This window comes from Meles meles, chromosome 11 (assembly GCF_922984935.1).
Source record: "Meles meles chromosome 11, mMelMel3.1 paternal haplotype, whole genome shotgun sequence".
Taxonomy (NCBI): Eukaryota; Metazoa; Chordata; class Mammalia; order Carnivora; family Mustelidae; genus Meles; species Meles meles.
In genome coordinates, this window is record NC_060076.1 from 52,017,693 (window position 1) to 52,032,370 (window position 14,678).

At 37.9% G+C, this 14,678-nt stretch overlaps 1 protein-coding gene across 1 annotated transcript in view; it reads right to left on the reverse strand.

Annotated features, from left to right (window-relative positions):
- Window positions 1-14,678, reverse strand: part of SH3GL2 (SH3 domain containing GRB2 like 2, endophilin A1) — a 214,245-nt gene that overhangs the window by 45,034 nt on the left and 154,533 nt on the right. The window contains exon 2 of the mRNA XM_046023343.1: window positions 394-462. Coding sequence (XP_045879299.1) covers window positions 394-462 — 69 coding nt within the window. The remainder of the gene's footprint in view (window positions 1-393; window positions 463-14,678) is intronic.

Below are 14,678 nucleotides of genomic sequence, written 5' to 3' on the forward strand. Positions count from 1 at the left end.
ATTGCCCAATCATTCCCCAAGCCAGGCAATGATTAAGACTCTCCCCAGACACTTGGGACACTATTCCCTGCCTTCGCTGATTTCCTTCCCACCTCACCCCGGATTCGAACACAAACACAACTCCGTGTTATCCCTGTTTGGGAAAGTAATGATAAAATCCACCAGGAAATTATGTTACAATATTTCTCCTTTGCAGAGGCTTTGTTCTCAGGGTAGTGCAAAGGGAAGACTGGATACTTTGCATCTTCTTTTTTAAAATAGACACTAAAAGGAGAGTATCTTTTAAAATAACAAAATGCATTTTCAGGTACCAGAGGAGAGCAGTTTCCCCTTCCCCTCTCAATATGTTAGACAACTACACATCAAAGGGAGCTCTGAGTGGTGAAAACTTACCCGCTCCATTTCTTTGAAGTCATCATCTAGCTTGGTTCCTTCAGCTCCTCCAACCTTCTCACTCACTTTCTAAAGAAAACAAACAAAAAGGAGAATGATAAAGTTTCTTTTTAAAGTTTGGTTAGAAGTTTCAAGCCCTTTCAGAAACATCATCTAATATAATCTCACAACCATTCTCTGACACAGGGGGGCAGTTCCATTTTCATAGGAGGAAACTGTGGCTCAGGTTTAAACAACCTGCCAAAGACCAAGCACTCAGTAGGTATTGAAGCAAGAGTCTGAAGTTATTTCTTCTGTTTTCAACCCCAGTGGTCTTTATTATGTGCATCATTATATAACTACCTAATCACTAATAATTTCCTTCTGAAAGTTCTGAAGGACAACAGCATCATACAATTATTATTTCCCTCTGATAAGGGATCTGAAGGTATGAAATTGCTAATTCTTCAACCTATTTCTCAATCGGCTATTGAACAGATACTCACAAGCATCCATCAAGCTGGTAAGAAAAAAATCAGCCCAGCTGATCCTCAGATAAAAGGACTTGATTAGCATCTTATAAAGCATCCTGTAGCTGTCCATATCCTTACAAACATGAAATAAAGCATATGGAAAGAAGTTGAGGGTATTTCTTTGCTACCTAATCAATTCCCATTATGATCCATTTTATATTCATCAATTCACATATGCAAATGATCATTTTCCACATGTAGAATTTACGTTCATTAAAAAGTTAAATGTCCTATTCTATTCTGAAATAAAGATTTAAATTAAATCTAATAAAAATGTATGAATTGATCACAAGAAAAATACCGTGGTTTCATCAAAGGCAGGGATATTAAATGCTAATGACATGAGATCTTCTCTTAAGATACACTAATTATAAAGGTAGTTAGATGCTTTTCACTAAGATGTCACAGTATTAGATAAAGTTATCACACACTCATATTGAAGTATGATTTTCATTTCCTTCAATAATCACTGGATTGAAGGACTCTGCAGGGAAGGCTACCACCAAGTCCAGACCTGCAGCAATCTCAGTAACAACATGGGTCATCCCAGTAAGTTTATTCTATCTCCTTCTAAAGGAGTCCTTGAAGACATGGTGCTGTCTCCTGGCAATGGGAGCTGTGATATTCTCTTGTTGGGGGCTTTCATGTATTCCTTACCCTCTCTCACTCTCTCCACTCCTGCTTTCTGTCATCAGGAAAAATTTCAAAGGAGATCACTACTGGAAAAACTGAGAGTATCAATTCTATCATCACTTTGGCCCTGTATACCAGATGCCACCCATTTCACCCCAGCAGCACTAACAGAAGAAATGTGCTGTGATGAAAGACCACAGCAGAGATAGACTCCTCTACTCTTTGCCAGATGCACAGAGTGGTTATGAAAATTAAATAGTATAGTATAAGAACCCATGATTGAACCCATGAGATAGGCAGTAAATCCTAGTTCCCTTCTCTTACCAATAGAGTATATATGTGCTTATAGTATCCTGGTTTCCCTATCAGTTCTCTTTTTTTAACTGTTGTGTCAAATCTTGAGAAGAATCTAGCAATTTTCATTAATAAAATAAAACGTTGGATACATAAAGGTCAATTAATTATTAAAAGTGTAACACTAATAAAAACAGTATTAACATCTTTCATTTGTATAGCTGACACATTTTCACGTGCAATTTATCATTTAAGGTGTGTATCACAAGAACTATGTAGAGCACTTATTATTCCCAAGTTGCAGATGTGAAAACTGAGGGTTGCAAAAGTTAAACTGCCTGTCCAAGTTAGTGATATTTAGCTAGGATGAGGTGGAACGAAGACCTGGATGCAGTTTTTCCAAGCTAAACCCTAGGCTTCTTTGTAGCTCTAGCCTAGTTTGGGGTGGGGAGGGGGGAGCTGTCCGTGGTGCTGGCCTTCTCTGCCTGAAGTTCCCTTAGAGTTTCTGCCTTAACCCTTGATCCTTCACATCAGCCCTCTCACTTAACCTGTGTCCCGAATGATGCTAGTTATCAACTATTTCAGCAGTCTGTACAGATTCAGGATTTGCCTAGCATCAGTAGCACCTACTGTAAAGCCTGACTATAATATGGAACTGAAGTCAGCTTCTTTGCCTATTTCTTAAAGATTTTTACCAAACCAGAAATGAGGGTAAGGAAGGTCCTAGAATTCAATTTAGAATCTCCTAGTGGGATCCAAGTGCAGTGATTTGACCTGTATATTTGGGATTAAGTTATAGAAAATCAGAAACAGAAGGAGCCTTATAGGTTATTAATATCAACTTCTGCTATTACCAAACAAATTTTTATGTGATTTTTACAGATTCAATGCCTTTCATTTTGCTCAGCTGATGACAGTTCCAGCTCATATTTCAGCCTCTTTTGTGTCTTATTATTCTTGCAATACATGGTTTTCATTTAAATTTGGACTGGGAAACTCTAACGTCGTGAGTCTTACAAAATCAAGAAATATTTACTACACAACTTCCAATCAACTGTCTCTCAGTTCTACCTGACTATCTCCAATGTCAGGGAACTCACTATATCCCAACATCCCATTTTGGTAAAAAAAGAGACCCTCCTATGATCTATGAAGGAGACATTTAATTTTTATTCACAAAATTATCACCAAAAATAGATGAATAATGTTTCCATTTATAGTAATATTAGAGAATCTTGGTAACCTTGCGTAACTACATTTTGATCATTTCTGGGGAATAAAATGTGGTCCTCATCAAAAGCACAAACCCTGTACCACACTTTCAATCCCAAACTGTTCAACTGGGAATGATTTTAATTTCCCCCCTTTTTGCACTTAAAAACAGATAACATCACAATAGCTGGCTCACTGTATCAAACAGAATACCAAATGGAATCACAATGGCCATTAGTAATTCAGAACTAGCCTATAACTCACACCAAGGCCAACATAGTAGTCTACTGGCTTTACATGTTTGGTTTAAGTTATTTAGTGTGGGTGGGTGGATGTGGGAGGGAGGTTAAAAAAAAAGACAAAGTTTGAGAGATAATAGGCTCTTTCTTGTTTCTACAAAACTTGACCTTTGAGCTGCTTTGAGAGAAACAGTTCACCAAATTACCATATTAATGAGGCTAACAGTTAGATACTGGTACTGATCTGATTGGTTGGTTGATATAAAAATTTCTTATCTAAGATTCTTGGGAAAATAAACAATATTCAAAATGACATCTGCATTGTTCTTGGGGCTATTATTTTTTCAGGTCATAAAGGATCTAAATATATCAAGACATTGAATTAAACAGTGGGCTACATAACACTGACTCATTCTTTAGGAGTATAGCAAATATTTTTCCCTCCTGACCTTTAAATGTCATTACTAAAACTTCTATCTTTTTATGAATAAGGGTCAAGGTGAGGAATATAGGCTCCCTGATTCTATTCGGCCAAAAATGAGTTTTGTTTTCCTTACTTAATACCAATTGTTTAAGAATAGTTTTGCCCTACTATTTTCCAGTGAGATAGTTCCGAAAACCAAGATTTCATAGTATTGAATATTTTCAGATGCTGTTTAATATACTTTGGCTAATATGCTTGCCACTTGAGAAAATGATCACCTATAAATTTTTAATTGATTACCTATTTACATGAACATCAGCAAAAGGTATTTGGATTACATGAAACAGTACAATAAAGCCAATATACTCCCTGTACCACCCAAACTGAAACAAAAAATCCAAAATATCAAAAAACAACTTTGTTCAAAACTCTGTACACACTTAACACAATATTGAGAGCTTTTGCTTCTAATCCTATCTACTATCATACTCTACATATACTCTGTATTCCAATCAAACCAACAATTTCTCCTTCTTCTATCTTACTCTTCATTGTATTCCTTACAACAGGTACTTGGTTAAGATTTGTGGAACTGAACTACAATGTCCTTTTGGAAATATTAATGTTAGGTAGATGAGAGAAAACACAAAGTGGGGCAAAATAAGACTGATCAACTCACTGTAAGAACGTCTTTCAAAGGAACAACTTTCCAAAAAAGAAAAAAAAATAAGACAATCAAATCACGTTTTAAATTAAAAGTCTTAATTCTGAGTCTGCAGTAGCATTGTGTCATGCTGTTTTTCTCCACACACCAAATAAGAAAAACGTCAAAGGGAACCAGTAACAAAAGACAGCTTAAATAAATGACCGCTGTTCACGGCCCAGAGGATGCTGCACTGCTTTCCAAAAATGACTCATCCTCCCCCGCATTAACTGGCATCTCTGGGAAAAAGACACTACCTCCTCTGGTTCCAGCTCTGATTTTTCCCTGCATTGCATTTCATTTACTTAACAGTGAAGACCAAACTACCATGTTTCCGACTGCCTTTACAGAGGTCTCCTTGAAAAAATCACGTCAGTGAAATTGAGTAGACTTGGCTACGAAATTCATTCATGCAAAGTGGTTTACCTCCTATTTCTCTGTTTTTGCTTAGCTCTATCTCTTATTATACATCATACAAAGCTAGGTTTCTTTACCATCCACCAAAATGTGCTGGTGTTTATTCCCACTGTCTTATTCTTGGACCTCTTTCCTTTTTCTATTTTTTCACTCCTACTGATTATCTAACATGCTTACCCAGACCTCACCTTCTAGATCATCCTGACTGATCCCCCCAGCTGGAAGTTATTAGACTTCATTTGAATTCTTAGCGTATCATCTGTTAGATTACCTGGAACTAGCCACTTCATGAATAAAATTGCTGAGATCTTTGCTCCTCTGAATTTTAAGATGCTAAAGGCGGGAATCATATCTCATGCATCTTTGTTTTAAAATGTCTAAGTCTGTAGTACCTAACAAAGTAGACATTCAGTTATCAGTCAAAAAAAAATGATCTCAATGAATTACTCTAAGGCCAAAAATCATACATAAATTAAAGGAAGACCCTTAACTATGGGTTAGTACTTGTTTTGTATCTCCTTTCCCAGAGTTTAATCTTTCCTCTAAAATGTAATACCTTTTGCTCTATCAGTAATAGGCAAAAATTTAGGAAATTCAACAATCTATGATATATATTTTATTTATAGCCAAGGTTAAAGAAATTTCTCTTTCATTATAACCATTCAACATTTACCCACCAAATTCCTTTTAGGACAATTATAATTAGTATTAATAATATATATTCTTCTCATTAATCCTGACTCTAAGTATATATGTATTTTAGTTTACATGCATATCACATATGTGTGTATAAACACAGATAGGCAAACATGTTTATGTTTTTATATATATATGTGTATCATATATGTATGATACACACATATATGTGTGTATACACACACATATGACACCACACATGAAAGAAAGTAAATATAATGCGTTTCCCAAGTGTTTTTTTAAAAAATCAAAAAATAATTCATGAAGTGCTGCACTGTGTTTACTCATATTAAAACAGAATTACTTTAACATTCCATAAGTTGATCATACCTAGTTTGTTCAAAGCAGGAAGAAGAATGGTATTCATACACAATTCTGCCCATCTGCACTATGAAACAGCACACAAAATTTAATATACATAACATGAAATCTCATTGACAAGTAAGTCAATGAGAGCCACATGAATTAAGATTTTAGAACAAATTGGATTTAGAGTCAAAAGACATGAATTTAGCCCTGACAATGACAGCAGCTGTGTGAAAGAGAAGATGCATAACTTCTTAGTGCCTCAATTTCTTCACTTAAGAAATGAAAAACAACATCGAACACTGGATTTTTTAAAGAATTAAACTGGAATGTACATATAAAGAGCATATTATAAACTATCAAAAATCATTATTAAAATAAGGGCTTCTTATGTCCTAACAAGTGGTCTTACACATATGAAAGTCAGAATTTTAAGTTGGTTTCTTATATTTGGCCAAAAAAAAAATGCTAAGTAATTTAAATGCATTAAAGAACAACATTACTTAATGCACAAGTTCTTTAAAAAGAAGTTATGATAACTACCTCTGTGAAACACAGTACTGTTTTCCCAGTACTTGTAGAAAGGCATCACTTATGATAATAAAAGAAGCCCATATTCTAATTCTCCATGGAAGTTCTTTAATCATTATTTATTAAGAAGGTACCAAAAATTAAAAATTCTAATAGCTTGATGACATATCAAACATTCAGAAGGAAACAGGGGAGTCAAAATTACAGCAGTGCTTCCTTGGCTAAATACAAGTAGATCTTGTTTTTCCAGATGGTGGTATTCCCATGTTTGAAAGGCAGGGTGGATTCATTTCATGGAATATAAGTTTCACACCAGTTTTTCTCAGCTGTCATTAAGCTGGAATGCTTAAATGCCATGATGTTTTGAAAGTGGATTTCAAAAATATATATATATATTTTTTTCCCAACCAGAAACTTCCATTTTCTTAGAGAATGATTAAAGGCATTTTTAGCTCCCTAAATTAGGCTAATTCTACTCCTTACTCTCAAGTAGAATTTGTATATTGAAGAGTGGAAAGTGGAAAGATTCCTTTTCCATGATATAAAAACTTGTGACTCCCCTTTCCCCCAAAAATTCAATAGTATGAAAACTGATTTTCTTTAAATATCTGGAGCTAAAAACTTTAAAATGTGCTTGGGCAGGCTAAGCACTTCACCCTTTTCCCAGCTTCCAATCTCTCCCTATCTTGTTTCTGGTCAAATGCTATATAGAAAAAGCAGTAACTGATTTGCACCATGTTATAACTATTTCTGGTGTGATTCACTGGAGTTAAAAGGAATAACTTTCTAAGACCCATTTCCCCAAAGTGAGAATTTCCCATAGACTATGTAGCTGATTACTTATGTACCCAACTCAAAGGGAGTTGATATGGCTTATTATTGAAGTATCATGCAGAACTTCAGTCCCTCCCCAGAAAGACAGTTTATATTATCACCCATAGTTTCATTTGCAAATGGTCCTATTTTTATCTTCTAGAAAATTTTAAAAAGTACGAAAATGTACAGAATAAAAGACAACCAGCATTTCTCTATTTTTTGACTTCTCAAATCAGCCAACACCTTATCAGATTAAAGATCATTTAGGAGGGAGGCTCGTCAGAGGGAATGAATATTTCCATAAAGCTTCCCATCTCTGACAATAGAAAGAAACTTATACATTTTCACAGTCCACTGCAATAAGTCACTGAAATTGAACAAAATAAAAAAGGACAGTGTGTGCTAAAAATAGACTTGGGGCCAGAATTATGTCATGTGGTATTTTTAAAAGTCTACTTAAAGCTTAGCCATAAATTCTCTTGAGAGAAAAAGAGAACTCACAAAGAGAAATAAAAGGTACCAGTAATTTATTTGAGGTTTCAGTCCTGGTTAATGAATGATGTAGAACCTAATGTCTGATGACTCAGTTGGTAAGGTAAGATGGAGTAGCCCTAGGCTTCCACTTGTTAAGAGAAACTGCTGAAAAGTCATTTTCTGTTTTGTGAAATGAAACCACAAACTTGCTGAGCCTCTGTTTCCTCATTCACAAAATGGGGCAGGCACAAGGTGTGCTCAGATAACCAGGAGGGTTCTAAGACCCCTTACAATTAAAAATTTGATGTCTTTTCTGTGATGGTTAATTTGATTGTCAATTTCAGTAAGCTATAGTGTGCAGTTTTTCAGTCAAACACTCATCTAGGTATTGCTGGGAGGTTATTCTATGGATGAGGTTAACAATCACAATCAGTTGACTTTAAGTAAAGGAAGCTATCCTTGAAAACGTAGGTGAACCTCATCCAATCAACTGAAGCTCTTTAGAACAAAGCAGAGGTGACCCTGAGAAAGACGAAATTCTGTCTACATATCTCATTGGCTCTTTTTCTCTGGAGAACACTAAAAGACACAATTTCTACCAGCTAGAGTGCTACTTATAGTACACCAAATGTGGATAATAAATCAGGGAAAGGAAGAAAACAGAAAATACCACTCAAAGTGTTTGAAAAGAAAATGCTATGGTATCCACCCCCCCAACTGCAATCAGGGTTACTTCAATGAAAATCTCATTGTGACAAAAACAAAAATAAAAACAAATCATCTTTACATTAATTCATCAAATGAAATGAGTGCAACAGAACTCAATGTGAATACCTACTATGTACCAGGGATTTTTGCTAACACTGGAGCTTTCCTACGCAAATAAGACATGGCATATGCTCTCTGAAAACTTACAGTTTGGTGGGTAGATGGATATATAAACAAATCACTTCCATATAGTGGGGATATATATATCTGTGCGTGCGTGTGTGTGTGTGTGTGTGTGTGTGTGTGTGTGTATATATATATATATATATATATATATTTTTTTTTTTTTTTAAGTAGAATACCAGGGCACCTGGATGGCTCAATCGGTTGAACATCTGACTCTTGGTTTCGGCTGAGGTTGTGATCTCATGGGTGGCAGACTTGAGCTCTGTGTTGGGCTCTGTGCTCAGTCGGGAGTCTGCTTGAGAGTCCCTCTGTTCCTCCCTCTGCTTGTGGTCTCTCCCTCTCAAATAAATAAATCTTTAAAAAAAAAAAAGCAAGAAGAGAAAAGAAAGACAGACTACCATCAGAGTCTAGGATGGTCAGTTTGGCCTTAGCTGGCTAAGAAGACAAGACTGAGGAAAACTTCTGAAAGCTGATCCCTGAGCTGATTCTCAAATGGGTGTGAGACAGAAGAGTAGACATGGAAAACAGGCAGAAACTTTCTCCTGTAGAAGTGACCACGTGACAAAAAGCCAACAAACATAAACACAGTATTTGCAGGAAAGTACAAATATTTCAGTGTCACGAGATATCAGAATATAAAGCAGGAAATGGCAAGAACTGAAGCAGTAGGACAAAGAAGAGATCAAGTCGTAGTGGGGCTCCTAGGCCACACCAAAGACCTTAGTTTTGTTCTGAGTGTTGGTGAATTTAGGTAGCTGTTCAAGCACCACTACAATCCCATTTTAAATAATCCTATCACCCCATGTGCCCATTTTCAGTCAATCCTCACAGCCACCTTTAAGCAACCACTGATCTGTTTTTCATCTCCATAACTTTACCATTTTTATAAATGTCATATATATGAAGTCATACAATAGGTAGTTTTAAATATCTGGCTTCTTTCACTTAGCACACCTATTTGAGTTGTTCCCTGTATCAGTAGTTCAGTTCCTTTTTACAGCTGAGTAATATTCTACTGCTTGGTTTTACCACAATTTCTTTATCCATTCCCCTGTTGTGAACATTTGAATTGCTTCCAGTTTGGGGTTATTATGAATAGTGTTGCTATTAATATTTGCATACATATCTCTGTGGATATTTTCTTCATTTCCTTTGAGTAGAAACCCTGGAGTGGAATCACTGCACTGGGTCGAGTGGTAAACATATATTTAACTTTTTAAGAAATTGCCAAAATATTTTCCAAAGTGATTTACCATAAGACCTTAGCTCAGCATTGATGGAAAGCCATTAGCAGCTTTTAAGCTGAGGAATAACATAGCTAAATTAATTTTGAAATCACTGGATTACAAAGTGAAGACTGACTTGGAAAAAAGGGGGATTGGAGACAAAGACACCAGTCAGAATACTACTACAATCCTACAATCATCCAGGTGGAAGATGAGGGCTTGAACCAAGAACTCTGGGAGTAAGGATGGACTCAGTAAATATTTAGGGTATAAAGAAAGCAAGACTTTGTGACTAATTTGATATAAGAGAGAAGCAGAGAACTCTAGGATGACTCTTAGGCTCAGACTTTCGGCAAACGGATGGATGAACACAAATGAACAGAACTCAGGTACAGATTCACTGGGTTTGAAGTCCAAGAAAAGTATGTCCAGCAGGCAACTGGATATATGAGTTTGAGTCTGTAGGGAGAGGTCAGGGCAAGAGAGAGATATGTGGAATCAGCACTTTATATTTAATTTGTAAAACTAGCAAACCAGCAGATGAGATTACTCGGTAGAACACGCACTAGGAAGCAGTTATAGGTCAAGAAGGAAACCCTGCGGGTGCCTGGGTGGCTCAGTGGGTTAAGCTGCTGCCTTCGGCTCAGGTCATGATCTCGGGGTCCTGGGATCAAGTCCCGCATCGGGCTCTCTGCTCAGCAGGGAGCCTGCTTCCCTCTCTCTCTCTCTCTCTCTGCCTGCCTCTCTATCTACTTGTGATCTCTCTCTGTCAAATAAATAAATTAAAAAAAAATCTAAAAAAAAAAAAAAAGAAGGAAACCCTGAGTAACACCAATAATTAAGGGCTACCAGGTAGAGAAACCAACAAAAAGGACCATGAAAAAAAAAAGAGTCAAAAACTGGATGGAGAATCAGGAAGGAGAAAGATCAAAGAAACCAAGGAATTAGTTTCTTAAATGAGTGTAAGCAAACCAGGAGGATGGAAGCGGAGAGTGGGGTGGTGGTTAAAATCATTCCAAGAACCATTAGACTTTCTGAGTCTGATAGCTCTGCAACCATGCAAACTGGTAGTTATGTGATCTGGGTTTGTGCAATGGGCTCAAGGGCAAAACACATGTGATCCAAAGGATACCAGGGATCAGACAACAGGAACTACATCCTCTTAATTTTGTGTCTAGTATTTCTTCCATCTTACTTTATGCCTGTAGAAATATCATTTGGAGGCACAGGAAATGCTCATGCAAAGCAGAGTGGCTGACGGTGCTGAGTCCCAGCTACGGGGCAGAGCCAGCAGCTCCAGAGAAGCTCCATTTTCATCACCGCGTCTGGACACATCGCAGGGACCTATTTCACATTGTCCCCACATCCCAGGGACGTACCTCAGCTTTGCAGAGAGAAAACATCAGGGACAACCTGCAAGCCAAGGGGGATCTGATGACCTGGGAGAGATTTCCTACAAGTATTTCGCACATCAATATAATCAGCTCTCCATAGAGCATTTTATGTCATCAAATGTGGCAGCCAAGCTCTATTCTGGGGAAAATGCTCTTCCCTTCCTAAACCAAAGGAAGTTAGCACCATGCTCATAACAGCAATAACAAATCATAAGCTTAACTTTAAATAACAATAGGGAAAAGTTACAAAGAGATTCCAGAGACGATCATGGAAGTGGTTCAATGAAGAGATACCAGACCCACTATTTTATACGGAAAATCACTGACCTACTAACAAAGGAATTAAACTGGCAACAAAGAAGAACCACATGAGACAGAAAGACAGATCCCTGTCTGACATATCAAATTGATAATTCCCATATGCAGAAATTCCATCATCTGAACCCAAAACTTTAAAAAGCACCTTAATGACAGGACAGATATATAGATAGAGATTTCATTTATGATGCTGGACAGAACTTCCTCAATACTAATCAGCCCAGCCCCAACCATGAAGGCTGGGCACTGATGGCTCCACCCATCGGCTTCTACCCCCAGCTGCAAGGTCTGCTGCCTGTTCTGCTGCTAGCTCTCTGGAGACTCACAGCGCGCAGGCTCCATGCTCAAGTCAGAAGAGCTGTGGGGGAGGGTCCCCCCATCACATACACATTCCTGCTCTGCCTTTTTACCCACAACCTAACAGGAAAGACAGCGACAACAGCTGGAGCATCTCTTCAGAGTAATGTCACTGCACCCCCCATCATCTAAGAGTTAACTTGATTCCTTTTTCCCAATATGCTTTCAAGGTGTGGAAAGAAGCTACTGACTTGATTGTCCCATTTCCTACTGCCTCAACCCACTATGTACCGAGAGTCATATTTCATACTCTTTATAATTACATATATGTATGTATATACCATACATATATGTATGTATTTATATTTATATATATAGCACTTGATAAGCAACAGGAAAATACTTGGCTTTTCTACAGGTTTACAGTTGCTCAAAGTTGTGTATTAATTTGGGGACAGGCTCTAAACACTATTTAGGCATTCCAAACTAAACTAATGGTTTCCTTTTCTTTCAAGTTTCAGCCCAGTGCATTTCAGTCACGTGGGAGACTTGCTCTTAAATGAGATGACTGCTTGCTGAGCTCTAATAAAAAGTATGCCAAAAAGTAAAATGGAAAGGCCACAGGCTAGAATATTCTCTTTTTAATTCTGCTGAAGCTTAGTAATGTGCTGATGGCAGCACCAGTAGCAGGTGGTGAGTTCAGGGACTCTCAGAAGCTGTTCTCTTATTTGTTCACGTTGGACATGAGAGGAAGGGACAGAGGGATATTTAGAAGGTATAGACTATGAAGAGGAGGCTGGGTACCTGGGGGGAAGGTGAAGCCAAATGGATACTAACAAGGGAGCTCAGTGTCTGTTTTGAAGTCTCCTGTCCTTATGGTATGGGAGGCAGGGAAAGAAAGAATGAGTTAAAAATTTAAATTTATTGCAATGTCATTTATATGCTACACAGTTGACTTATTTACAGTATACAATTAAGTGATTTTTAAATGTATTTGTAGAGTTGTATGATCACTATAATCTAACTTTTTAACAGTTTGATTATACCAAAAGGAAACCTTGTACCCATTAGCATCACTCCCTGGGCTCCTCTGCCAATTTCACTCCATGTCCCATCTCTTGATAAGCATTACTCAAATCTCTGCCTCTGCAGATTTATCTATTTTGCACATTTTACCGAAATGAAATCATCTAATTATGTAGTCTTGTGTCTGGCTGCTTTCACTTAGCACAGTGTTTGCAAGATTCTCCCCTGTTGCAGCACGTGTCAGTAGTTCATTCCTTTTTACCGGTTAATACCATCCCACTGTACAGAGGCATAAAGCTACCTCACAGGGCAGTTATGGAGATCATGGTAACTGACTAAGGGTTTTGTCCACTTTACCAATGCAAAGGATCCATGTCATTGAGCTACAAGCACCACTGAGTGTACTTCCCTAAGAGCCACAAGGTGACATCAGATGGAGTTTCATGGACATGGTGACAGCAAGGCAGAGATTTCCAGAAGTCTTCCACCTAGAATGAACTTGTGGTGGAAAGAAGAAACATGAACATATTCCAAAATACAGGCCAGTTAAAGGTTTGAAAGCCAATTCCATATATGGCATTGTTCTAGAGGAGGCTCTTTAAGAGCAAAATGGTATACCCGTGGATGCTTGTTACTAAAGATGAATTTATAATTTACATTTATGAATGTAATGCTACACTGAGAATGCATTTTTCAGAAGTGACCTCTTCTTGGCAAATCAACTCATTTTACCAAAGTTCTGTGCTATACTGGTTCACAGAGTTAGCAAGAATGTAAGTAGGAGAAAATGAAAGGAAAGTGCACAAATTCAGAAGCCTATAGAGTATAGTTTGCTTTTTATTACAAAATGAGGAATTCCAATTATGACTTTGGATGAGAGCTGGAGGGAAGGGGAGGTCTGGTCACCCATCAGAAGAGAATCACTGGGGCACCTGGGTGGCTCAGTGGGTTAGGCCGCTGCCTTCGGCTCAGGTCATGATCTCAGGATCCTGGGATCGAGTCCCACATCGGGCTTTCTGCTCAGTGGCGAGCCTGCTTCCCTCTCTCTCTCTCTCTGCCTGCCTCTCTATCTACTTGTGGTCTCTCTCTGTCAAATAAATAAATAAAATCTTTAAAAAAAAAAAAAGAAGAGAATCACTACAGGAGGAAACCTGGAGCGCCGAAGGGAATACACCATCTCATAGGTCCTTCTGTGTGCTAGAAAACAGGGAAGGGCAGGGATGGGAACCATGAGGATGTGGGGTCAAGATGAAGAGACATGCTAGGGTCAGAAAGCCAGTCAGTACCAGAGACAGGACTGAAACCCAGGTCCCAATTCCTGGACCCAGTAGAACCTGTTCCCCAGGAAAGAGTCCACTTGGGTTGGCTGTAATCAATAGAAGGCTGCAGGATCAGAGGACACTTTAATGTGTAAAAATATTTTAAAACATCAAACTTGTTTTCAATAACTTTATATGGCTAAAAATGCTCACTAAATTTTTCTTGGTCACAAGAGTTTTTTAAAATCAATTCCATTTTCCTGCCCTTCAATTATAAACCCAACTGTACTCTCCCATGTAAAGATGTCCAAACAGCTCAGGGCTCCCACAGTCCCTGGGCCTCACTCTAGCCAGCACTTGTTAGACTGCATTTTGTACCATTGTCATCTAGTTGAATGCTTCTCCAACTCTTCAGAGTTCTAGAAGGCGTGATTTCAGTCTTCTTCTTCATCTCTATTTCACAGTGCCTAACGCATGCCTGGCACATAGCTGGTCGTTGTGCAACGTAGGAGCAGACACCAGCCTCTACACTCATCTGGTCTGCTTATTTTTTTCCTTTAACATCCTTTTTCTATTCAATTCTATTTGCTGATATTCCCGTGAATAATTGCCTT